This window comes from Rhinopithecus roxellana, chromosome 20 (genome assembly GCF_007565055.1).
Source record: "Rhinopithecus roxellana isolate Shanxi Qingling chromosome 20, ASM756505v1, whole genome shotgun sequence".
Taxonomy (NCBI): domain Eukaryota; kingdom Metazoa; phylum Chordata; class Mammalia; order Primates; family Cercopithecidae; genus Rhinopithecus; species Rhinopithecus roxellana.
Window position 1 is genome coordinate 76,333,691 of NC_044568.1, and position 25,629 is coordinate 76,359,319.

Sequence of the window (25,629 nt, forward strand, 5' to 3'; positions counted from 1 at the left end):
TACAGGTACTGCTTGAAACTTACCACTCGACAAAGCTCCTGAACATCATGTTGCATGAAGCTATCTAAAGTTTCCCACCTTTCAAAGATAAAACAAACATCTCCATTTAAACGTTCAACTTTCAAATGAGCAAATTAAAAGTAACTTAGATTGAAAAACTAAACTGGATAATCAATTATTATTTTCAAATTCCTTTCCTGGTAAGATTATTTTTGGGAGTTATAATTCAGATGTATTTACTGCTAGAGGAAGTGGTGTTTCCAAGAAAATGCAACAAATTTGAAAGCAATACAGGTTCTTGTGTTGAAAAGTAAAAACCTTAAGAGGTGAATTCTTTCTCAAGCAAAATTCTAATACAAAGTGTCTATTTCCAAAGAAATGAAACAAAATACAATGATAAAAGCACTGACACCATTAAATGCTCAAGCCTCCCTAAATTAAGTGCCTATAGTATGCTCTACTAACTTTTCTATCCTCTACTCACTTGTCCTTTAAAAAAAAAAAGAGGAAGCAGAATGGCAAAGGTAGATGTCTAATACATACCCAAATGACTTTGTTAGCTTTTTTGTTCCTACAGGTTTATCACTGTGTTGTAATTCATAGAACACCCTCTGTAATGCTAAAGGGACGCTTTTAGATGAATCGTCCCCCTCGGTTGGCATCATGTATACAGCCTGAAAGAATTAATTCAGATTTAAGAATTTATTCTGAGAAGATGCAGGGAAATTTAAAAAACAGTAAGAATTTAATCTTCACGTTTTAAAAAATCATTTCTAATAACACAATGGCTAAGATTGTTGTTAGGACTTTTAATGATCCCCAAATCGATCAGAAAGTTTACAAAATCATGAACATCTTTAGGGATACTGGAAAACACAAAAATGCAAAAATAAATTTTGAAAATCACCACCCACGTGAGACGGAGTCTTGCTCTGTCTCCCAGGCTGAAGTGCAGTGGCGCAATCTCAGCTCAATGCAACCTCCGCCTCCCAGGTTCAAGCAATTCTCCTTCCTCAGCCTCCCGAGTAGCTGGAATTACTGGCATGCACCACCATGCCAGGCTAATTTCTGAATATTCAGTAGAGACGGGGTTTCGCCATGTTAGCCAGGCTGGTCTCAAACTCCTGACCTCAGGTGATCTGCCCACCTTGGCCTCCCAAAGTACTGGGATTACAGGCGAGAGCCACCGCACCCGGCCTCACCCATATGTTCTTGATAAAAAGACAACACAGAAAGAAGCAAATAAAAAACAAAACCACCTCCCAGAGAACTACTTTTATTTCCTACTTATTGGAGCACTATTTCTTAACTTACCATTACTCGTGAACAAAACATTTGATAAAAACTTAAATGTGACTAGAATTACCCACACTGAGTTGCCCCTGGGATGTATCACGATAACCTGTCTGGGTGGCTGTGCAAACATGCTTTCAAGGCTGACAAGCCCGCCAGCTCCCTGCCCACCCCACAACCAGGAGTGCCCATCTCCTGTGCTGCTTCCTAATAATCACATGTAATTCTCAAAATACAACTGACTGACTCAGCTATATTAGATTTAATGTATGTCTATTCTTTTTATTAAAATGTTCAATAAAAGTAAGTTGCATTGACTTTTCAACTCAGTTTTGATATAAAACTTTGCCAATGTTGCTGTTAATCGATTTTAAGGTTGTTTTTCTAAATACCTTCACAAGGTGACTTCTAACACAATGGTAAGTCTGTAAATTCAGGTCATGGTTAGGCATGGTGGCTCACGCCTATAATCTGAGCCCCCTGAGAAGCTGAGGCAGGTGGATAGCTTGGGGTCAGGAGTTCGAGACCAGCCTGGACAACATGGTGAAACCCCACCTCTACTAAAATATAAAAATTAGCCGGCCGTGGTGGCGGGTGCCTGTAATCCCAGCTACTCAGGAGGCTGAGGCCAGAGAATCACTTGAACCCGGGAGGCAGAGGCTACAGTGAGCCAAGGTCACACCATTGCACTCCAGTATAGGTTTCAGAGCGAGACTCTGTCTCAAAGGAAAAGGTTGGCGGTGGTAACTCTGAAACACTGAAGCAGTTTACAAAGTAGGTGTCCCAACACTGGGGAATGAAAATGCAGCATGAACTAGCAGCCATCTAAGGAGACAGGACCAGGGAAGGGAGACTGGGATGTTTGTTGAGAAGACTTTGCTCTGATATACCTGAAAGGAAAGGATGGGCAGAAGGCTGCATGAGAGGAACACTATCCATTTACCTTTCGTAGCTGATTCGTGAAAAATAACGTCTGTAGCAGGCTGTTCATGTAACAAGTCGCTCCCTGATTCTTTAAGCCGACATAGCCTGTGTGCTTCTTTGAATCCCACCTGAAAGATCAGTTCAAGGTTGAGGGGATCTTGCAGAGATACCCCACTGCTCCTGCAGTATGTGTGGAGCAATCTGACTCAAGGTCAGCCTTAAGGAAACCGAGGCCAGGAGCACTTATCACACAGCATCCTTCGATGGTCATCGATACCCTTCTGCTTGCTCCACTGTGTGAACTGGTGCAAATGCAACCCCCACATTCACACAGCCCTCGAAGCACCTACCTGCTGACAGTGGCACTCCTGTCACTCATCAAGCCCAGCACCAACAGACACTTAACGGAGACCTGCATGCTCATACCCAACATGCCTCACAGTAGAGTCTGGTTACATAATTACACTTATCACACGCGAGGTCAGCACAACATGGAAAAAGCTGAAACTCATCTTTTCTGTAGACCCACACACAAGAAGAAACAGGAGTGTGTATTCGCCAAGTTTCGCCTCAGACTTCTAAACTCCCAGAGCTTTTTTTATTTTGTGATTTTGGTGGTTGTTTGGGGGAAGGTACGATTCTCGGAATTAACTATGTCTTGTACCTTCCCACCCCCACCCCAAGTAGTAAAAGGAAGCCACAGAGAACGGTGCCAGAAAGTAGAGCAATCCTCCCACGTCCACGCCCATCTCCCTCTGTACACAATGCCATGACATGAACACACGACAATCACCAAGCGGGACCAGTGCTGGAGGAGACACCTACTGTGCAGTACCATTCACCCACCCTGCCACTCCAGGGGTTAGTTCACAGCCTTTGAAACGCTAAAGTACATCTAACGGCCTGGTCATGCCTCTTTACTCCTCGCTCACCATGTTAGTTGTTGGTGATGCTCGCCTCTTCCCCCAATCCCCCCTTCCTCACACTGGGAGAGGACTTCCTCCCTGCCCTCATCAAAGTAAAAACAGAGCACCTCTGCTCTGGGTATTTATGTACTGGTTATTATACAATTATGTTCCAAGGGTCTAACATGTAGAACTGCTCAATCAATCCATTAAAAGAGTGGCAAGCAGGCATGACTGTGTGTGCCACAGAGCAAGCGCAGAGAGGACGCTTACTGATTAAATATGTGCATCTCTGTTACATGCATGCCAGAGCTTCTTTCACTGCAGCACAAAAGACATTTTTAACAGCACCCAATTAAAGAAAAACTTACGCAACTCCATGGGGAGCATCCGCCTGTACAAAGACTTCAAAGGTAACTTTGTCATCATCTATAAATCCTTTCTCAGGATCGGTCACTTCCTATAAAATATAAATAAGAATATCCAGCTTGAATAAGAACACACACTGTATTCCCAAGAGATAAATTACATTAGTGCCCTGTACTTAATAGAGATTAAAATACTTTTTTAAACATATATCCCAACTTTGTTGCTAATTTTAGACTGTTTCAATTTGCTTTTAACAGTGGTCTCACAACACACACAGCAAATGCTTGGCACCTCAGAGGTATCCCAGAGGTACCCAGGGGCTCAGAGCCACAGCATGGACAGGAGAAATCTGTGCTCCTCTAAGCAGGCGAGGGGAGGGGCCGGAGAAGGCAATGACAAGTGACTTAGCAGAGTAAGAAGGAACATTCCTAAGATTGTTCCACCGGCTACCACCTCTGCAAAAAGGAGCCAAAATGAACTGAATGAAGTTACTGGAGTCACGTGGAACCACTCAGTACTATGCCTGAATCATGAAAGGGCCTCAAACAGCATTATGTCTTTTAAAGGAAATTTAGCCCACTGGGAACTCCCTTTGAATGACTGACTAAAAGGTGAGACGTGAATCCAGAAAAAGCTACTAAAAACCTAGAATAGGAAACTGGAGAAAACATGTTTTCAAAGACACCTGTTCAATTCAGAAAGCAAAAATCTAGCTCTAAAATGAATAAAGGACTTGAAAAATCAAAAAGGTAAGGGAACAACAAGCAGTAATGCACCGATTGTTCAGACTACATACACCGTTACTTACACTCCAGGCCATAAAATTGGAAAATCCCCAATCATTTTCTTTATGGAAGAACAAATGACTAATACGACGACTGAACGACTTTTCATCATCTCTGTAATTTATTATCTTCAGCACTGCTTGCGCATGGCAAGACCAGGACCTGTTTAAAAGAATAATCTGAGCCTTAGTTGACATATTCACCAGATGCTACACATTTTTACAGACAGTAAACATAGCACACCAAAATTCCCACTTATGTTTTTGTTGCTCTCTCCTTTCCGGTTGGGGTTAAAGGTAGGACGGAGGCATTTTTACCTTCAATAGAAAAAAGGGTGTTTGGGGCTCCCTCAGTGTATTCTGTAGGGATTTCACTCATGGTTTCATTTTTTAATTCCTCAGAAGTTGAAACAAATTTTAATTGTATCTATACAATTTTGAACTTTCAATACCAGTTATGGATTCCGTACAAAACTACAACCTTTTGGTCAGATAATAGTTATTAGGAAAGAACCAAAAAGAATAGATGGGTGGATGTAAACCTCTGCTTCTACTGCGGATATAGGGGGTCACCTCTCAGCGTCGCTCCTGCCCCTGCAGCCCTTCAGTGTTATGCCTCTCAGGCTCTCCTAGGATGCCCTCCAGCACACGCTGGGGAAAAACCAGCCCCAAAACCAGCACCAGGGAGCTCTGTGGCCTTAGAGCTTGCTGTCCTGCCCTGGCATCGAGGAATTCACTGACGAGGCACAAATTACAACTAAAGAGAACTACTGTATGCAGTCAAGTGTGGGGTGAAACACAAAAGGGTCTCCAAATCCAGGTTCAAAAACCATACTAACAGCCCTTAAGCCACAGAAAGTTAAGGTTTGCGATTAAAGTGGGGCCTTATAAATCAACGCTACAACTGAACCCTGAAACGGTTTGACTCTTCAGGACAAGGGTAGGACAGTGCTGTTCCCGCAGCACTTCCTGCTTGCTCAGGACGCTGACACTGGGTATGGACCATTCACTGTTTTTCCAAAGTGTTCTTCGGGCTAAAGTTGTCCATCAGACTGAAACAAACCTAGCCCAAATACTCATCAGATCACATCATAATGTGAACAGAAGAGGAACACTTTTTAAACCATCCAAACGCCCTGGCTGCATCATAAAATTACCTTGGCACTTCTTACTTAAACATTAAAGAAAACGAAAGTGCGGCCGGGCACGGTGGCTCACACCTGTAATCCCAGCACTTTGGGAGGCCAAGGCAGGCAGATCACCTGAGGTCAGGAGTTCAAGACCAGCCTAGTCAACATGGTGAAATCCCATCTCTACTAAAAATATAAAATTAGCTGGGTGTGCTGGCACATGCCTGTAGTCCCAGCTACTAGGAAGGCCAAGGCAGGAGAATCGCTTGAACCTGGGAGATGGAGGTTGCAGTGAGCCAAGATCAGGCCACTGCACTCCAGCCTGGCAACAGAGTGAGACTCCATAAGTTTTACTCCCTGGGGGAGCTGACAGAACAGCTAGAGCCAGTTCACTCTGGGAACATGTTACTGAGGGTTCCAAAGGGTCACAGGGAGACTAGGACAGGTGCAGTCCAAGTCAGGAGCCTCCCCCGGCTCCGATGCAGACAGTGGTCCGCACTCCCAGAATCAACTGGGTTTTTGATAAAAGGTGAATTAATTTTCTAATTCATCTAAATAGAAGGACCATTAAGATTTCTCAATGTTTGGACATTTCGTAATATTCATGAATGTTTAAATGTTCCTCAAGTCAGAGGGCCACGTTGCATAAATCCTTCACAAAGTATGTTTTACTTGTACTTTCTGAACAACCCACACAAATTAGTTATCACACAATGGAAGGGATGTCTGGCTCTGACAGCTGCCATTTTCTGCTCAGGCAGAGTAAGAATTAAGCCTGGTGACTCTATGGTCAGCTAATCCTGGCAGGCCCTGATTCCATGGGCTGGCAGATTCTAACAAACTATTTTTAGTTTTTTTACTTACAAGACAAAAATACACTTTTCTAGCTTGGGTATTATACATACACCAGTGGGTTTTAAAGAGAAAGACATATTTAATCTAATTTAAAATCAAAAGACTATGTAGAGGCAGCAAATAAGATATAATTGCATTAGGTTGATCGAATTTGGCTTCCAGTAATGTAATACAACTATGTGGGGGTTTGTAGTTGCATCATTTAAACTGTCTTACGTGGAATCAGATTCAGCATTGCACTGGAGAAAGAATCCTACGCTTTTTTGGTGTGGTCTGTCTGGATAAAAGCGTGGCATCACCATAATCTTCCATGGCAGATTTCGCACAAAACACGGAGGGCTAAGGACCGACTCACTCAGTCTGCTGAAGCGCTCCACAGTGAATTGAAAGGTTGCCTCAGAGCGCCAACTGGTGTCTGCAAAAAAAACATATCATCAGCCACAGAGCCTGTGCACTGACCAAAAGCACTAGCATTTATCAACATGGAGTAAACTATTCTATACATCTTGATTTAACTGCTAAAATCTAACGGTTCGAAAAAATTGCTTCCAATTTATTAAAAGCCTAAGACTGAGATGACATACAGTTTCTGAATGGATTAATTCTTCCTTATGGAGTCCAAAACTCAGAGTGCTAACCATACACTTGCCATCCCTGTCAGACTGAGTTCCACATGAGAACAATGTCTACTTTACTAAAGCTGAATTCCCAAGGACCCCGGGCACCCCGTGAGTGGAGAGACTTTGGAGAGAAGGAACGACATGGCTCACATCTGTTCAAGCACAGGACTTCTGGGGGGAAAGACCACAACATGGGACTTGGGCTGACTTTAGAGAGCACAGAACACACAGGCAGGACTTGAGAGCCAGGGAAACAGCCATCCCCCTGGAAGCTCAGCACTGCTCAGAGGCAAGACAATGCCTACAACAGTAGCTTCATAATAAAGTTAACTTCATTAGTTCACAATTTTTGTAAAAATACTAGCCTGGACACCCTAGGGGGAATTTTTTTTTTTTTTTTAAGAAACTGGTACCTTTTCCTACATAAGCAGTATAAATTGTTCAATGATAACAAGACCAAAGGCTGATTTAAGAAATTTAGCCGGGGGCGGTGGCTCAAGCCTGTAATCCCAGCACTTTGGGAGGCCGAGACGGGCAGATCACGAGGTCAGGATATCGAGACCATCCTGGCTAACACGGTGAAACCCCGTCTCTACTAAAAAATACAAAAAACTAGCCGGGCGATGAGGCGGGCGCCTGTAGTCCCAGCTACTCGGGAGGCTGAGACAGGAGAATGGCGTGAACCCGGGAGGCAGAGCTTGCAGTGAGCTGAGATCCGGCCACTGCACTCCAGCATGGGCGGCAGAGCAAGACTTCGTCTCAGAAAAAAAAAAAAGGAAATTTAACTTTCTGCCAACACAGTGCCCCTTAGCAGAGGTCCAAATGAAGGTCTTCATTTAAATTTCAATCTTTCATTTGCATGTGGTCATCGGTCAATCACCTTTGACAAACCCTGCAGCATCTCACTGCTTCTCAAACGACTCCTGTGAAGGCACAGTCCTCCTGCACCCACACCAATGTGTTATTGACCAATACTTTTATAAAGCATAATGAAATTGCCACAACAAGGTCAACATGCTACACCAGCTTCTAAACGCTTCCTTTCACTTTCTGTACCTATCTCATTATAGCCTGCACACAGCTCACGGACTGGCGGGAGATGCAGGGCCACACCGAGGGCCACGCTCTATACGCAGTGCCTGGAAGGCTGTTTGCGGCTTAGACCACCCGGCTCCTAAGGCACAAAATGAGACTTGTAGGCTTGGGTAAAGAGTGCATAAAAACATCCTCCCATCCTTCATCTTCAGGCCCCTGAAGGCAGTCACCACAGCATCCAACAACCCTTCAGACTCCAAAGTTCACTAACAACTGAGTTCTCAGCATCAGCCACTTCTCGGGGAACAGAATTTGCTTGAAGTTGATGACTGAGTTTGGTCTTAAGAAAACATGTCCATCAGTCCTCCTGGGAGGGTAGAATTGAAATATCAAAAGCATGTGTGATGGTAAGCACTTCTACCTTCTTTGAGACACTCTTCATGCCAAACTTTTTTATTCCACATAACCCTGCTAAGTTGTTTACAGTACAGGCACTTTGAAAGGAAGAGCAGCTGAAAGAGGTGCGTCTTGTCCAAGAGAATTATTTATTTAAGCCTCTTTAAGTGGTATTACCCTAATCCCTTTGAGGGACAGAAGTCTACTAAAAGGCAAGAAACTTGTTTAAGATACTGTCTAGAATGGCGTGGTGGAACGAATTTTGCCATGTGTTTTTAGGATCATGCAATTCACAGTTGATCGGGAGTTAAGTTCTGCAAGGTAGACAAGAGACAAATGTCAATTCCTACATTTTAAGTGAGGAAATGGAAGTCCGCCGAGGCAGTTTTACAAAGTGACAAAAGAGAATTTTAATATGCAAGATTTGTCAAGACACTACGCACAGTGACCCTGATTCTGGTTTTTAAATTATCACTCCTGGAAGTTACCATAACACTCACAAAACGCAGGTCTCCACAAAATGAGACTACTAGCTTGCCCGCTTTACGAAGCCCATGTATACAGAATGCACAGAAGCAACCAAATGGAAAATCACTGCAGGACCTAAAAAGCTGAAAGAAACAAGGTTATGCCTCTCTTCTAACTCATCTATTTTATATAATTCAGCTCCTTACAGGGTTTGATTTTATGTATCCCAAATCAATACATATTATAAATGCTTTTTGAACTTTTGCCCTATACATTAAATTTCCCGAGATATTCCTTAAATATTAAAAAGACCCAAACAATGGTGAGACTCAGAATTGAAGTTTGCACTTGATCCACCTGCTGCCCAGCCCCACAGAGGCCACCACGCATCTGTCTCTGTGCCCCCGAGCGTGGCACTGTCCTAACACACAGTAGATAGTTCACAGTGCACTGTACACTCTATTTCAGCCTCACACTCGAGGCACATTTCTTAGAACAGACTTATCAAATCTGCTAGGCATGAAGTTTAGATGACACTTCAGGTGTATTAAAATTTCACCTCACTTCCTGAAAACTCTTCATACTAATAGAATAATGTAAAACTTTTACTAAAAAACAAAAGGTCTGGCTGGGCACGGTGGCTCACGCCTGTAATCCCAGCACTTTGGGAGGCCGAGGCAGGCGGATCACCTGAGATCAGGAGTTTGAGACCAGCCTGCCCCAGCATGGCAAAACCCCACCTCTACTAAAAACACAAAAATTAGCCAAGTGTGGTGGTGTGCGCCTATAATCCCAGGTACTTGGGAGGCTGAGGCAGGAGAATCGCTTGAACCTGGGAGGTGGAGGTTGCAGTGAGCTGAGATCATGCCATTGCACTCCAGCCTGGGCAACAAGAGCAAAAAACTCTGTCTCCAAAAAAAGTCCAATAAAAAGGAGAAGTAGACTTGGAAACCAGCTTTCACAGATAACGGCCAGCCAGATTGTCCTCCTACGAGGAATTACATGAGACTGAGCGATGGAGATCTTCACCCAAGAAAACACTTAACAGTATACTGGATCTTATGTACTATTTTTTGCAACTTCCAAGTATACTAGGGATTAGGAAGGACACCCACATTCCCTGCAAAATTAGCGCTTCATGCACAAAGACTCCAATCTGCCTGGATGCCACTAACATAAGCAGAGTATCATTTCATTACTGCTTCTTTTTATTGTAAATGACAGCGCAAGAAGCTTCTGTAAACTGCTGTCACCACAAATCCTCAACCAGACTCCTTGATAACTCACTACCTTCCAATCTGGTTCCTGGAGACTCTTGTAGCAGCGGCAGCAGCAATTACCTACAGCACAAAGTTCCCACTGTGCACTTTGTTACATCAATTTTATCCTCCCAGGGCAAAGGCCAATGGACCAGTCTAGGCTTCAGTTGCAAAAAGAAAGGTAGGCCGGGCGTGGTGGCTCACGTCTGTAATCCCAACACTTTGGGAGGTCGAGGTGGGCGGATCACGAGGTCAGGAGTTCGAGACTAGCAGCCTGGCCAACACAGTAAAACCTCATCTCTACTAAAAATACAAAAAATTAGCCAGGCGTGGTGGTAGGCGCCTGTAGCCCCAGCTGCCTGGGAGGCTGAGGCAGGAGAATTGCTTAAACCCAGGAGGCAGAGGATAGAGTGAGCCGAGATCGCTCCACTGTACTTCAGCCTGGGCAACAAGTGTAACTCCATCAAAAAGAAAGAAAAGAAAGAAAGAAAAAGAAAGGAAGGGAGGGAGGGAGGGACGGAGGGAGGGAGGGAGGGAGGAAAGGAAAAAGAAAAAAAACTACGTTAAAGAAAAACACAACACTTCAGATTTTTGAATCAGAAAGGTTGGTATGAAATTTCCCCAAATGTGCTGTTGCAGTGATTTTAGCTAACTTCTTCATTCTAATACAAGTTCTTGCAAGTCCTCGTCAATCCCCATAAATTAGTCTCATGGAGAACAACATTCTAAATCTAGATCCATCTAGATCTTCAGAGGCCATATTTGCTCTAAAACTTCCTCGGTGGGTCACGCTTGTAGTCCCAGCACTTTGGGAGGCCAAGGCAGGTGGATCACCCGAGGTCAGGAGTTCAAGACCAGCTGGCCAACATGGTGAAACTCCGTCTCGACACTAAAAATACAAAAAGTAGCCAGGCGTGGTGGCATGTGCCTGTAATCCCAGCTACTCGGGAGGCTGAGGCAGGAGAATCGCAAAAACCCAGGAGGTAGAGGTTACACTGAGCTGAGATCTCACCACTGCACTCTAGCCTGGGCGACACAGCAAGAACCTATCTCAAAATAAAATAAAATAAAACTTCCTTGGGCCAAGTGCAATGGGTCATGCCCATAATCCCAACACACTGGGAGGCCAAGAAAGGAGAACTGCTTGAGCCCAGAAGTTCTAGACCAGCCTGGGCAACACAGAGAGATCCAGTCACTACAAACAATTAGTCACACATGGCGGTATACACTTGTAGTCCCAGCTACTCAGGAGACTGCAGTTGCAGTAAGCGGTGATCATACCACTGCACTCCAGCCTGGGTGACAGAGCAAGACTGTTATCTCACAATAAATAAAATAAAATAAAATAACTTCCTAGGACATCTCACGAAAAACAGTGAATGAGGAACTAAAAGTATAGAACGAGTAGATATAGTAAAAAATAATTCTGATACTTGCCCATAATTCTATGTTAACAGGTTTTTAAAGTAAGTTCTCTTCCTCAACTATACAGGTCTCCCATGGCTATGTCAATAGCTACTTAGCTTCTTACACAGGAAATGTCCCTTACTAAGAAGTCTTCTGTGCAAATCAATCAAGTCTCTGATAGTTTGGCAACAGACAAAACTTCTGAGATGCTTCCCAGATTGTGTGTCCTAGGTCTGAAATGGACACTCAACACTCAAGTAAACAGGACACTCAAATAAAGGGGAGCTCTGAAGTCCAGAGTCTTGGGGCATCATTAACAAAAACTTTTGGAGAAGCAATTTATGTTGCTTCTGATATGACAACCCTGACACATACAATGGTAAATGAAGCTTGTTTAGCCAAGTACATCTATAACTTCCTAGAATCCTGTGCATTTTTCACAACACACTTATCCCCTGAAGAAGAGGGGTGCACAATTCATACTGCAGCTGGAAAATGCTGCCCTCAGCTACAAGTTCTTCTCCCACAGTCAGGACCACTTCCCTCCCGTGCACTTTGCCATCAGAAAGATATTACATGCTGGGTCTTTCAACGGCAACCATAGTTCCAAACCAAGGAAAGGTGCTACTGAAGAGTCCTCAACCTTCTTGGATTATACGTTCTTTCCATCAAGGAGGTCACAAGAAGGGCATTTCCACTTTTAGGTCCTACGGTGTGGCACCACTGTCTACTAATTTAGTGAAATGTACCTCAAAAGGAAGGAGATTTTTACCCATACTTATGTCCTCATAAGTCATTATCCCCAGGAGACACTTGTCAATGTCTAGAGACATGTCATGACTGCAAGTGGGGGGCAGCGGCCATGGGCATCCTGGAATGCACAGGACAGCCTCCCACAACCAAGAATTATCCAAGATGCCATGAGAAGCTGAGAAGCTCCACCCTGTATCTATGTCTCCTCCCAAGACCTCCCCCCTAAAAAAAACAAAACACAGTAGGGAAATGTTGGAACAGATTGCTCTGTGGGAACTAGACTGGGAATGCTTCGATAGGGCAGAGCCTGTCACTGCTCCACAAGTGGCTGGAATTGATTCCAAACGCACACCTGGCGCCTCAGACCTGGCCATGCCTTCCCAAATGCGCTCACTAAACCACTTTCGGCATCTCTAATGTCTGAAGTAAAACCTCCAAAAGCCCAACAACCAGCGAGACCACACCCACACCATTGCCCTTGTCTACGGTGGAAAGCGCACTCCACAGGTAACAAAGCAGCGGGTTTAGACCACGCCTCTTTACCTTCCTCAGATATTGCCTCAGCCAGCTGCCAGGGGTAAACCGCACTGTGAGAGAACTCTCAACTACGGCTGCAGTTTCTCATGGAGGCTGAACTTTTGGCAGGAGGTCTGAACAGCAGTCCTTCTGGTGGTGCAGCCCGTGACTGATGGTTTCTTTCAACTGCCCCGTTACTCCCCTGGGAAGGACACAACCCTCATGAGGATTGATGGACATGCTTTTTGACAGAACATGGTTTCATATTACACTCAAGACTCCAGGGGCTGCATACTGCAATTATGGCTGCTCCCTACTCACAAGTGTGACCTTACAAATGTTGAGGTCACTAATGTGATAAATTTAAAGAAGGAATGGTTTTGGAAGAAAAAAACTCATCTCCTACACACAAAAAAAGTCCATGCACATACATATGAGTGTGCTTTCTCACAGAGAAGCTATAGACCAAAACTCAGTGAGGGAGAATGAAGGCCAAAGCTTGAATCTGATTTCATCCCTAACAGGAGTGGGGAGGGATTCTCAGCTATCATCAACTGACATACACCCTGCAATGAGAATGCAATGGAAAGCCAAGTTCCAATGTCTGCACGTATCCTGCTGCAAACAAACAGGAAGGAGAGTAAAACATGCTTGTTGTTCCCAATACTAGCAGTGGCTGGAGACCTGCAGGCGTGAGTAAATACCCACCTATTACATTTAAACCTACATTACACCTCCTCACCTAGGCTAGGGAGACTCTACTTACCTGGAAATGGTGTAGGCCATCTTGAAACTCAAAACCCAAACAAGATTTTCCTCAGTTACAGCCTCCTGAAAACTAGCTATGCTCAAGCTCACAAGTACCCAAGGAAAAAACATGGATCTGAATCTGTTTTCTCACAGGTTTCGGCCCGCTGCGAGGAGGCGAACGATAGGCACTTACCATCCTCCATGTCCTCCTCCGTGTTGTTATGTCCATCACTCAGGGCCACATTCCCGTTGATCACAGGGTTCTGAGTAATTCTTGGTGGGTCATCTGTATCTCCAGCTTTAAAGAAGAAAAAGAAATTCCATGGGTTTCACATTCACGGCTTTAATGGAATAAGCAAAATATAAACATACTTTTGATATTGCCTAATCATTAATAAATTCCAATTGTGACTGGGCACGGTGGCTCACACCCTGTAATTCCAGCACTTTGGGAGGCCGAGGCAGGCAGATCACGATGTCAGGCGATCGAGACCATCCTGGTTAACACGGTGAAACTCCGTCTCTACTAAAAATACAAAAAAAAATTATCCAGGCATGGTGGCGAGCGCATGTAGTCCCAGCTACTCGGGAGGCTGAGGCAGGAGAATGGCATGAACCCGGGAGATGGAGCTTGCAGTGAGCTGAGATCTGGCCACTACACTCCAGCCTGGGTAACAGAGCGAGACTCCGTCTCAAAAAAAAAAAAAAAAAAAAAAAAAAATTCAATTGTAGCACAGTAAACGTTCATTCTAATCCAAAAAATATTTATACTAATGTTTACTAAATACAAACTTCTGTTATTTCAAAACACTAAATGGAATTTGAAAACATGCTATACCACACTATAATTTGATTTGCAATGATATTCTGCACAAAACTTTTTATGTAAAATCTCTTACGTAGGCCAGGCATGGTGGCTCATGCCTGTAATCCTAGCATTTTGGGAGGCTAAGGCGGATGGATCATCTGAAGCCAGGAGTTCGAGACCAGGCTGGCCAACATGGTGAAACCCCGTCTCTAATAGAAATGCAAAAATTAGCTGGGTGTGGTGGTGCATACCTGTAATCCCAGCTACTCGGCAGGCCGAGGAATGAAAATCACTTGAACCAAGGAGGCAGAGGCTGCGATGAACCAAGATCATGCCACTGCACTCCAGCCTGGCCGACAGAGTGAGACTCAGTCTCAAAAAAAATAAAAAAAATAAAAATTCCTTAGGTAGTTCTTACTTTACAATAGTTAATCAGCATAAAGAACTTTTATCTAATTGTCGTGGAAAGTCATTATTTTACTACAGGTTTCCTAGTAATTACAAACAATTCTACAGGCAATTTTGTTCTGAAGATTACTGAACATATGCAAGTGGTATATATTAAAACAAATTATTTTAAACTTTTTCATCATGAACACATGCCAGTATCTTTTTTTTTTTTTTTTTTTTTTTTTTTTGAGACAGTCTCACTCTGTTCCCCAGGCTGGAGTGCAGTGGCACAATCTCCGCTCACTGCTACCTCTGCCTTTCGGGTTCAAACTATTCTCCTGTCTCAATCTTCTGAGTAGCTGGGATTACAAGCACGTGCCACCATGCCCAGATAATTTTGTATTTTTAGTGGCGATGTGGTTTCACCATGTTGGTCAACTGGTCTCGAACTCCTGGCCTCAAGTGATCCACCCACCTTGGCCTCCCAAAGTGCTGGGATCGCCCACCCATGCCAGTGTCTTAAAACATCAAATCATCATCCTCAAGGTGTCAGTGGACAATTACTGTATAATTATGTAAAGAGCCTGCATTATGTAAAGTATTTAGCAAAGGATAAAACTGATCACTCTAAATGCGTGCTAAATGCTTGGGCTGAAAAACACATATAACTCAAGTTTGGATTCAAAACATTTTAAGCTACAACTGGCAAATAAGGTGTAAATTACAACAACATTCCAATCACTTTTCATTAATTTTAAAGCACAGATTTCTCACACTGACACAGATGGTTATTCTACAAGCAGAATAATCACAGCAGGACTTTTAGGTTTTACCTAGCTTCACATGTCCCATTTAAATCAATTTGTTCTTCCACATATTAGAACAGCTCACTGCAACTAATGCTGGCCCCACAGTTGCCTACACAGTCGGCTTTCCCTGGTGCATCAGACACCAACAGAAATTATGAATCTCAACTGCAGACAGGAGATGAGCTTTTTAACAGTCAGGTAATTGTGTGTGTGGGTGGCCTTCACAATTTCAGAGCCTTTCCGCCATTCGAACCAGCATGCAATCTGATTCAGCACCATGGACAGTGTCACACTCACTTCCCCCTCTAGGAACTCTCCAAAACCCTAATGCTTAAGATTACATCACAAGTCTCTCCAGTCATTCCTGAATAAAATGGTACTCCCCACCACCCAAGCATCTCAAAACATTCAAAATACCAAGAAACAGGTATTACCACCCAGATATTTAAGATTAAGACATTAAAGATCTATTTCAATCTTGACAGTCTTTTAATAGATATACTTAATTAATGATGGTGTAAAAGTTATTTCTGGTCCAACCGGTGGCTCACTGCCTATAATCCTAGCACTCTGGGAGGCCAAGGTGAGAGAACTGCTTGAGCCCAGGAGTTTGAGACCAACCAGGGAAACACAGTGAGATCTCGTCTCAATTTATTATTTTTTTAAAGCTTATTTCTGAAAACATATACACACACTTCTAAACTAGTCCCTAGACCATCATGCCTTGACAGAAATACTGTGGAAGAGGGTTAAGGAAAGGAACTCAGACGTACACTCAAGAGAAAGGACGGAAAGAAGGAAAAATGTCTTTTTGCTGATTCTTAACTAGCTCAAATGCTCTAAATCAAATATACATGCTAAATTTAAAAAAAGAAAAATCAGGTACTCTGAAAGGTCTTTCACCCACATTCATTTTCCTAGAACTACATCAAATCTTTAAAAAGTTTTATGAGATGTATAAATTGTAAACCAAGGACAGTGACTGGCCCTATAAAGTGAAGGGGGCAAGAAGGGAACAGGGCTGGGGATGGACAAAGCAGGCTAGTGCCTTATCTGTGATATTTAAAGTTGAAAATTTTTAAAGAGGTAACATGTATATTTAAACTTAAGAATATATTTATATATTAATTGAATAGGAAAAAAAAAAACCTATGAAGGCCTATTAAATAAATTATGGCAAATTCCAATGGATTTTTTTTTTTTTTTTTTTAAAGATGCACTTTTGCCCTTTTTGCCCAGGCTGGAGTGCAGTAGCGTGATCTTGGCTCACTGCAACCTCAGCCTCCGGGGTTCCAGCGATTCTCCTGCCTCAGTCTCCCAAGTGGCTGGGATTACACGTGTGTACCACCACGCTTGGCTAATTTTGTATTTTTAGTAGAGACAGGGTTTCATTGTTGGTCAGGCTGGTCTCGAACTCCTGACCTCAAGTGATCCACCTGCCATGGCCTCTCAAAGTGCTGGGATTACACTCGTGAGCCACTGCGCCAACCTCCCAATGGAATGTTAAAAAAAATATTTAGCCAAGCATGGGGGCTCCTAGCACTTGTGGGAGGCCAGGATGGGACGATTGCAGGAGTCAAGGAGTCCAAGACCATCCGTGGGCAATATAGTGAGATTCCCATCTCTATTAAAAACAAAAATATTCAGGTACCAAGCGATACGTATCACATACAACCTCTGTTATAAAAGGAAAGAGCTGTGTTGAAATAGAAACATAGAATTTCATATTTCCCTTTACAAAATTCAAAAGATGTATACAGAAACAGCAGGAGGATACATAAGAACCTACTAGAGATTAGGGTTACACAGAAGCAACCTAGAGTTTCTTCACTGTATATGCACACACTCACACTATGTGTAAGTGCTACATTTTTTCCCCCCTTAAAGAGACAAGATTTCACAGTGTTGCCCAGGCTGGTCTTGAACTGGACTCAAGCAATCCACCTCTCTCACCCTCTCAGCCTCCCAAAATGCTGGGATTACAGGCATGTACCACCCTGCCTGGACTATTTTTTTTTTTTTTTTTTTTTTTTTGAGATGGAGTCTTCCTCTGTCTCCCATCCTGGAACGCAGTGGTGTGATCTCGGTTCACTGCTGCCTCCATCTCCTAGGTTCAAGTGATCCTCCTGCCTCAGCCTTCCCAAGTAGCTAGGATTACAACCGTGTGCCACCACACCCAGCTAATTTTTGTATTTTTAGTAGAGACAGGGTTTCACCATGTTGGCCAGGCTGGTCTCAAACTCATGACCTCAAGTGATCCGCCAGCCGTGGCCTCCCAAAGTACCGAGATTACAGGGATGAGACTCCATGCCTGGTCTATAAATCTTAAAAGTAATTTGCTAGAGGTACACCTAGTACTTTTAACTTCCTTGGTTCAAACTTATCCTACGACGGTTGCTTTAAAACATGGTTTTAATGCATGGATGCAAAAATGAGGGCTCATTTTCTGTACATAAAACTTCAGGTCTAAAATGAGGATCATATGTAAGTGTAAGCAGTGTAACAGATGGAAAATAAGCGAACTCTACAACTGCTCTGTAATTCTGAGGTACAGGTTATGGTTTCATGAGGTCTAGTGAAATCAGATTGAGACACAAGTGAATTCAGATTAGAGCTCAAAGAAAGGCTTGTTTGGGTGACTTCAGAGAGACTGCATTGTCTCCAAAAGTTACAGCAATAGTAAAAACCAAGACCAATTCAAGAGCGCATAATATCTTACAGGTTGGGGTGGGGGAAATGTGTAAGCTCTACCCCCCACTTTTCAGCAGTGGGATTAACTGTAGTGTGATGACTAAAGAAAGCCTATTATTTTCTGACATTGTTCTAGTATGAAGTAAGGGCTACTCTGCAGTTGGCCTTGAAAAAGCAAAGTAGAGCTCTGCGGTTACAACAGAATCTGAACAAGATCCCATCTTTTACATCCAAATTAACACATCTGAGTTGGTTTGGCCAGTCTGCCCTTTTCCACCTGACAGGCACAGAGAAAGCGGTCAAGGCCAGGGGCTGTGAAATGGCCAAGGGCCACTGGTTGGCCACCGAGTACTTGAGGCATGGATCCGGCCACCAACAGCCCTATGGGTGTCCAAGCAGCCGCCAAGGTGATTCCAGCCCAGCTCCCAGGGGCAGGAGATCCCATTTTAAAAAACTCCTCATAAATGAGTTAGTTCTGCAAGAGGATTAAAATTTTAATTAAGACATGGTAAATCCCTGGTCCAGAAGTAAATGATGAAAGCACAGGATAGCCACACACAAAAAAAAATCTGTACTAGGCTTCTAGAAATAGCCTAAACAATGAGGCTGCCTTCTTTTGTTGTTCAAGACAGATGTTCAAGATTGGCATGCACATATATTTACTGCCATGTAAGAGTGATGTAATACCAAGTTTTATATCCCACCCTTTTGGACATTTTTTTCTTTTTTTTTTTTAAGACGGAGTCTCGCTCTATCGCCCAGGCTGGAGTGCAGTGGCCGGATCTCAGCTCACTGCAAGCTCCCCCTCCGGGGTTTACGCCATTCTCCTGCCTCAGCCTCCCGAGTAGCTGGGACTACAGGCGCCCGCCACCTCGCCCGGCTAGTTTTTTGTATTTTTTAGTAGAGACGGGGTTTCACGGTGTTAGCCAGGATGGTCTCGATCTCCTGACCTCATGATCCACCCGTCTCGGCCTCCCAAAGTGCTGGGATTACAGGCTTGAGCCACGGCACCTGGCCTTTGGACGTTTTTAAGACATGGGAACTGATTTGGCCAAACACTTGAGCTAAGGCATTTTTGTTTTTTTTTTTTGGAGACAGAGTCTCATTCTGAACATCACCCAGGCTGGAGTGCAATAGCGTGATCTCGGCTCACTGCAACCTTCTGGGTTCAAGCCTCCTGGGTTCAAGTGATTCTCCCACCTCAGCCTCCTGAGTAGCTGGGATTACACTCACCCGCCATCACGCCTGGCTAAAATTTTTCCGTATTTTTGTAGAGATGGGGTTTCACCATGTTGCCCAGGCTGGTGTCGAACGCCTGACCTCAGGTGATCTGCCCACCTCAGCTTCCCAAAGTGTTTGGATTACAGGCATAAGCCACAACGCACTATTTTTGACACAAAATTACCTCAAATAAGACTGGGGACATGTTTGGCAAACACAAGTGACAATGTGCAATGTCAAATAGGCCCTGGATGAAAAACGTCTGTAGGAAATAAAGCAATTACCATCCCATAATATGCACACCCCACCCAAAAATAGAAGACAGTCTCCATTATTCGTGACTGCTAGGCCTTTTAACATAATATGTATAAGAAAAAGCAGAAAGTATGTTTTAGAAACACCAAGTAGGCTCCGTGGCTAGTTGCAGGGCCTATGAATATTCCCACCTGCTCTACTGGGCACTTACGCCTATACCCTGCTTTCCTCCCCCTGAATTCCATTTGTGATGTCATAACACAGAACTGCTACCCCAACAGAGAACACCTCCCAACCACTATAGAAGTTAGGTAGACCACTTCAGCACCCAAATCTCACTCCTGAGATAACAGATCAGAATAAGCAAGATCCCAATTGGCTGGCTTTGATATTTTCTGTCACTTCACAAAGATTTATCAATCCTCTCCCAAAAAGCTGGCAGGGGGCAGGGGTTGGGAACACAAGAAAACCCTGGTGTGTTGAAACTGAGTCCCTGTCCTGCCACCAGGTGGTGCCTTGTCCATGAAGATCCAGCTCAGCCTCTGAGCCACAGGTGTCTCCACTCAGCCCCCAGATCCTTCCACTACTGACAGCCTAGTGATCAAAACTACAGCTCTGTTATTACAGCAGACATGCACGGGCCAACGCCTGGTCTCTGGGTGGCTCGCATGGCGCCCTACAGCCCATCTCACCCCACCCCATCAGTTCACCTTGAACTCCCTCTGGCTTCTGCATGGTCCTCTCTTCACCTCTCATCTCCTCTGCCCACACTGAACTCATTTAAATGTATCACTTAAAATAGAGGCAAATGGCTGGGCGCGGTCGCTCAAGCCTGTAATCCCAGCACTTTGGGAGGCTGAGACGGGTGGATCACGAGGTCAGGAGATCGAGACCATCCTGGCTAACAGGGTGAAACCCCGTCTCTACTAAAAAATACAAAAAACTAGCCGGGCGAGGTGGCGGGCGCCTGTAGTCCCAGCTACTCGGGAGACTGAGGCAGGAGAATGGCGTAAACCCGGGAGGCGGAGCTTGCAGTGAGCTGAGATCTGGCCACTGCACTCCAGCCTGGGCGACAGAGCGAGACTTCGTCTCCAAAAAAAAAAAAAAATAGAGGTAAATGAGAAAGCAGGGATCTTTATATAAAGTTTACTGATATAAGTTTAAAGATATACCTAAATTTAAAGATATAAAGTTTACTGATATATATAGTTTCTCGATTTGTAGCCCCAAATACACTTCAGAAGTCTGGTTAGACATGTCAGTATAGTTTATCTCCATCCATCACCAGCATAAGGAGCCCAACCTGAAAATCTGACTCACCTTCGAGCCCAAGCCTGTGGTTCCCAGCCATCTCTGCATGGCTCTGCAGTGGCGTCTGCTGGGGGTGGGGGAGTTCTCTCACCCACATCAGAGTGACTGCATAGAATCTCTAGGAGCTCTACCTCAGCATTCTTTTTTATTTTTTAAAGCATCCCACAAAAGCCGTGTCTTTAGGACCAGAAACATACTCAAGCAACCTCAATTTAGATAAGGCAGTCCAGCAAGAGGATATTAATGGAAAAACTGGTGAAATCATGAAAGATTGAGTTTGGTTAACAGTAACACACCAATGTCAGTTCCTTAGCTGTGACAAACTCACACTGGTGATATAAATTGTCAGTGGGGGGCACACAGGAGCTCTGTTGTAACTTGGCAACTTTTCTGTACATCTAGAATTACTCCAAAATTAAAACCTAATTTTTTTTTTTTTTTTTTTGAGACGGAGTCTGGCTCTGTTGCCCAGGCTGGAGTGCGGGGGCCAGATCTCAGCTCACTGCAAGCTCCGCCTCCCGGGTTTACGCCATTCTCCTGCCTCAGCCTCCCGAGTAGCTGGGACTACAGGCGCCCGCCACCTCGCCCAGCTAGTTTTTTGTGTTTTTTTTTTGTTTTTTTTGTTTTTTTTTTTTTTTTTTTGAGACGGAGTCTCGCTCTGTCGCCCGGGCTGGAGTGCAGTGGCCGGATCTCAGCTCACTGCAAGCTCCGCCTCCCGGGTCCACGCCATTCTCCTGCCTCAGCCTCCTGAGTAGCTGGGACTACAGGCGTCCGCCATCTCGCCCGGCTAATTTTGTGTATTTTTTATGTGGAGACGGGGTTTCACCGTGTTAGCCAGGATGGTCTCGATCTCCTGACCTTGTGATCCACCCGTTTCAGCCTCCCAAAGTGCTGGGATTACAGGCTTGAGCCACCGCGCCTGGCCTAAAAGCTAATTTTTAAAAGGCAAAGTAGAACGCCCTCTCAGCCTAAGAAGCAGGAGGAAACCCAAGCACTTAGGACCCTGAGGCAGGAAGATCCCTTTAGCCTGGGCAACACAGTGAGACCCTGTCTTTTTAAAAAAGGATTAACCGGAAACAACATGTATCAACTAGTTTGTTTGTAAGATACGCAATTTGGGCCAGGCATGGTGGCTCGCACTGGTAATCCCAGCACTTTGGGAGGCTGAGGCCGGCGGATCACCTGAGGCCAGAAGTTTGAGACCAGCCTGGCCAACATGGCAAAACCCCATCTCTACTAAAAATACAAAAATTAGTCAGACGTGGTGGCTCATGCCTGTAATCCCAGCTACTACTCGGGAGGCTGAGGCAGGAGAATCACTTGAATCCAGGAGGCAGAGGTTGCAGCGAACGAGATCGCGCCACTGCACTCCAGCCTGGGTGACAGAGTAAGACTCTGTCTCAAAAAAAAAAAAAAAAAAAAAAAATCAGCTGGGTGTAGTGGTGCACACTTGTAATCCCAACCACTTGGGAGGTTGAGGTGGGAAATAAAGGCTGCAGTCAGCCTTTACCTATTAAGACCTATTACCTATTTAAGACCCTGTCTCTTAAATAGGCTATTAAAAAAAAAAAAAAACAAAAAGGGAAAAATGTTTGCATTATGCACCTATATAGAGCATGGCTTAAATTCTCAAGCAATTCAAGGCAGACAAAAAAGCAGTCTGGGAGCTGAAACACAAAACACTTTCCACACAGATGCCAGGAGACAACTGGACAAGAGAATTGCTCAGGAGACCTGCTGCCAGTCTGGGGAGCTTGCATCTATGTGGGGGTAGGAGGGGGAGAGAAAATACTGACCACATGAGAAGGAACTACCATCTGCTTAAGTATTTCATCAATCAGTAACTCCAATGAGCCCCTATTATGTATGTGCCAGGCCTTGTACAATTATCAGGTAATCGTCACTGGCCCCAGGGTAAGGTAGGGCAGAATATCCTATGTCACCAGACCAGGGTCACAGCTGGACTAGCACAGGCACTGACTGCCACAAGAGGACCTAGGCAAGAAGAATGGAAAAGTCCTAAGCAAACAGGCACGACACTCCAAGAAGGCTGAAGTTCTTTAACTACATATGCTTTTAAATATGGATATTCCCAAAATAACTTGGATTCCTGTAGGACTGCTACTACACCATACTATACTGACTTGATTAAACTTTTCTTGATTAAACTTTGAGATAACTGTGGATTCACACACAGTCTTAAGAAATAATACAGTCGGCCGGGCACAGTGGCACATGTCTGTAATCCCAGCACTTTGGGAGGCTGAGGCGGGTGGATCACGAGGTCAGGAGATCGAGACCATCCTGGCTAACACAATGAAACCCCGTCTCTAATAAATATACAAAAAAGTAGCCGGGCGTGGTGGCAGGCGCCTGTAGTCCCAGCTACTCAGGAGGCTGAGACAGGAGAATGGCATGAACCCAGGAGGCACAGCTTGCAGAGAGTGGAGATCGCGCCACTGCACTGAGCCTGGGTGACAGAGCGAGACTACGTCTCAAAAAAACAAAAGAAAGAAAAAAAAGAAACAATACAGTCAGTCTTCCACATCTGTGGATTCAACAAACTGCGTATTAAAAATACTCGGGGGGCCGGGTGCAGTGACTCACGCCCGTAATCCCAGCACTTTGGGAGGCCGAGGAGGGTGGATCACGAGGTCAAGAGATCAAGACTGGCCGGGCTCACTGGCTCAAGCCTGTAATTTCAGCACATTGGGAGGCTGAGGCAGGCAGATCACTAGGTCAGGAGATCACGACCAGCCTGGCTAACAAGGTGAAACCCCGTCCCTACTAAAAATACAAAAACTTAGCCGGGCATGGTGGTGGTGGTGGTCACCTGTAGTCCCAGCTACTTGGGAGGCTGAGGCACGAGAATCGCTTGAACCAGGGAGGCAGAGGTTGCAGTGAGCTGAGATCAAGCCAATGCACTCCAGCCTGGGTGACTCTGTCTCCAAAAAAAAAAAAAAAAAAAAAAAAAAAAAAGGACTGTTTCCATCCAGGTTTTTTCTTTATTTTATTTTTGCTACTCCAAATGCTCTCACAGCCTGTGCTGTGGCTCCCATCCTGCTGCCTATCTACGCATCCTATAGCCAGGTCATCTGTCCATGCATCCTACAGCCAGGTCACCTGTCTACGCATCCTATAACCAGGTCATATACACATGTGGTCTCTGCAAGTGGCAAACTATGCTTTGTCCAACGACAAATATCAACACATTTATCCAAGAACCAGAACACCGCCAAATGCTCTGGCCACCTCCAGCGCAGGACCAGCCTCCAGCACAGTATGGAGGAGAACTCTTCAGCTTCTGGAACACAACGAGAGGCAAAAGGTGTACTAGGAACGTCCAAGAAGCTGAACGCCACCATCAGGGCTGTTGATCAGAGTGGAGGGCAGGGGTTACCTTGGGACCAGGCAACCCAGGGCAGGAAGTGGGGTAGTTAGAGCAATGACTCCCTGCATCAGGAAAGGAGAGGTGAGAGCCTGTGAGCTCCCAAGGCATCCACAGAAACAGGGACGATGGTGGCTGCCAAAAAATACAGTTACCACACTCCCTAAGAAGCTCCTGACAGCCATCTTCTGGACATTCCAGGGAGTGGGAGAGATCAGAGGCTGTGGAGTGAGTTCAGTCCCCTCTGCGAGGCCTCTCCTAGGTGAAGCTCGAGCTGGCTTCAGGTAGGGCCCTGGAATATTTAGCCGGACATGGTGGCGCACACCTGTAATCCAAGCTACTCGGGAGGCTGAGGCAGGAGAATCGCTTATATCTATATATCTATACACGGTATATATTCCAGGTAATCAAGTGGGGGTGAAGGTCATAATAGGATACAATAAAGTCAGGAATAGCAAGAAAGAATTCTCTACCCTTCCACCCCAGGACCCTTCTTCTCTTCCAGCACTCAGGGACTCGAGGGTCATCACCCCTTCCAGCCACTGGCTGGAAAGTGGTAGGTGCTGGCCAGGCCACACTGCCCTTGTTTGCCAACAAGCTGCTGCCCCACTCACAAAGACCACCCTGCCCATGGGGCCATGAGGACCCCCCAAATACTTCCCAGCCCTCATGCCCTCTGTGCCTGACTGAGCACCTGAAACCTCTTGGAAGGAGCCAATTCCAGAACATGATCCTAAGTGGAAAAATTCAACTATGCTCAAAAATAATGCTGAAATCACCTTTCTAAGCTGTCACCATTAGCTAGGATTTCATGCATCGCCTTAAGTGTGGACATACCCTACATATCCTGCAGCCTGCAGTTAACAACTCTTTTAACAAAGATGACATTTGATTCTGTAGCCTAATATGCTATTTTTCCAGGCAGGAAGCGCCTGAGGGGTAAAGGCATGTATCTCCGGCTGCAGTTCGGCCGAGTCCACCCACTTCTCGCAGGTCAACCAACATGTTCAGTAACTTGTATGTGCCACAAGCATGGCTGGGTCCAGGGTTCGGTAGGGAACTGGGCAGACACACCCCCTGGTCTCCTGGTGCTCACTAATAAGTGGGATGCAAGTCCCTTGGTGGCCATCGCCATAGATGGCAAACGGCACACAGTGACAGCCACGGGGCTGGTTCATGTCCCTTAGTCATGAAGGAGGAGACAACTGGATGGCAAGCACAGAGTGCAAGGAGCCTGCCGGCCAGACATGGAGAAGTACCTTTCAGGTAGAGTAAACTGCAACAGAAACAGG

General features: G+C 44.9%; 1 protein-coding gene across 2 annotated transcripts in view; it reads right to left on the bottom strand.

Moving 5' to 3' along the window:
* USP7 (ubiquitin specific peptidase 7) overlaps window positions 1-25,629 on the bottom strand; it is a 72,392-nt gene that overhangs the window by 24,495 nt on the left and 22,268 nt on the right. Inside the window, exons 1-8 of one of the 2 annotated variants that reach the window (XM_010383634.2) lie at window positions 13,658-13,765; window positions 12,742-12,916; window positions 6,477-6,675; window positions 4,300-4,438; window positions 3,494-3,582; window positions 2,237-2,345; window positions 544-674; window positions 24-78 (exon numbers count right to left, since the gene is read on the bottom strand). In XM_010383634.2, the coding sequence (XP_010381936.1) occupies window positions 24-78; window positions 544-674; window positions 2,237-2,345; window positions 3,494-3,582; window positions 4,300-4,438; window positions 6,477-6,562 (609 nt within the window). In that variant the 5' untranslated portion in view covers window positions 6,563-6,675; window positions 12,742-12,916; window positions 13,658-13,765. Of the gene's footprint in view, window positions 1-23; window positions 79-543; window positions 675-2,236; window positions 2,346-3,493; window positions 3,583-4,299; window positions 4,439-6,476; window positions 6,676-12,741; window positions 12,917-13,657; window positions 13,766-25,629 lie in introns of those variants that run through there. The other variant, XM_010383633.2, reaches the window with a different exon arrangement.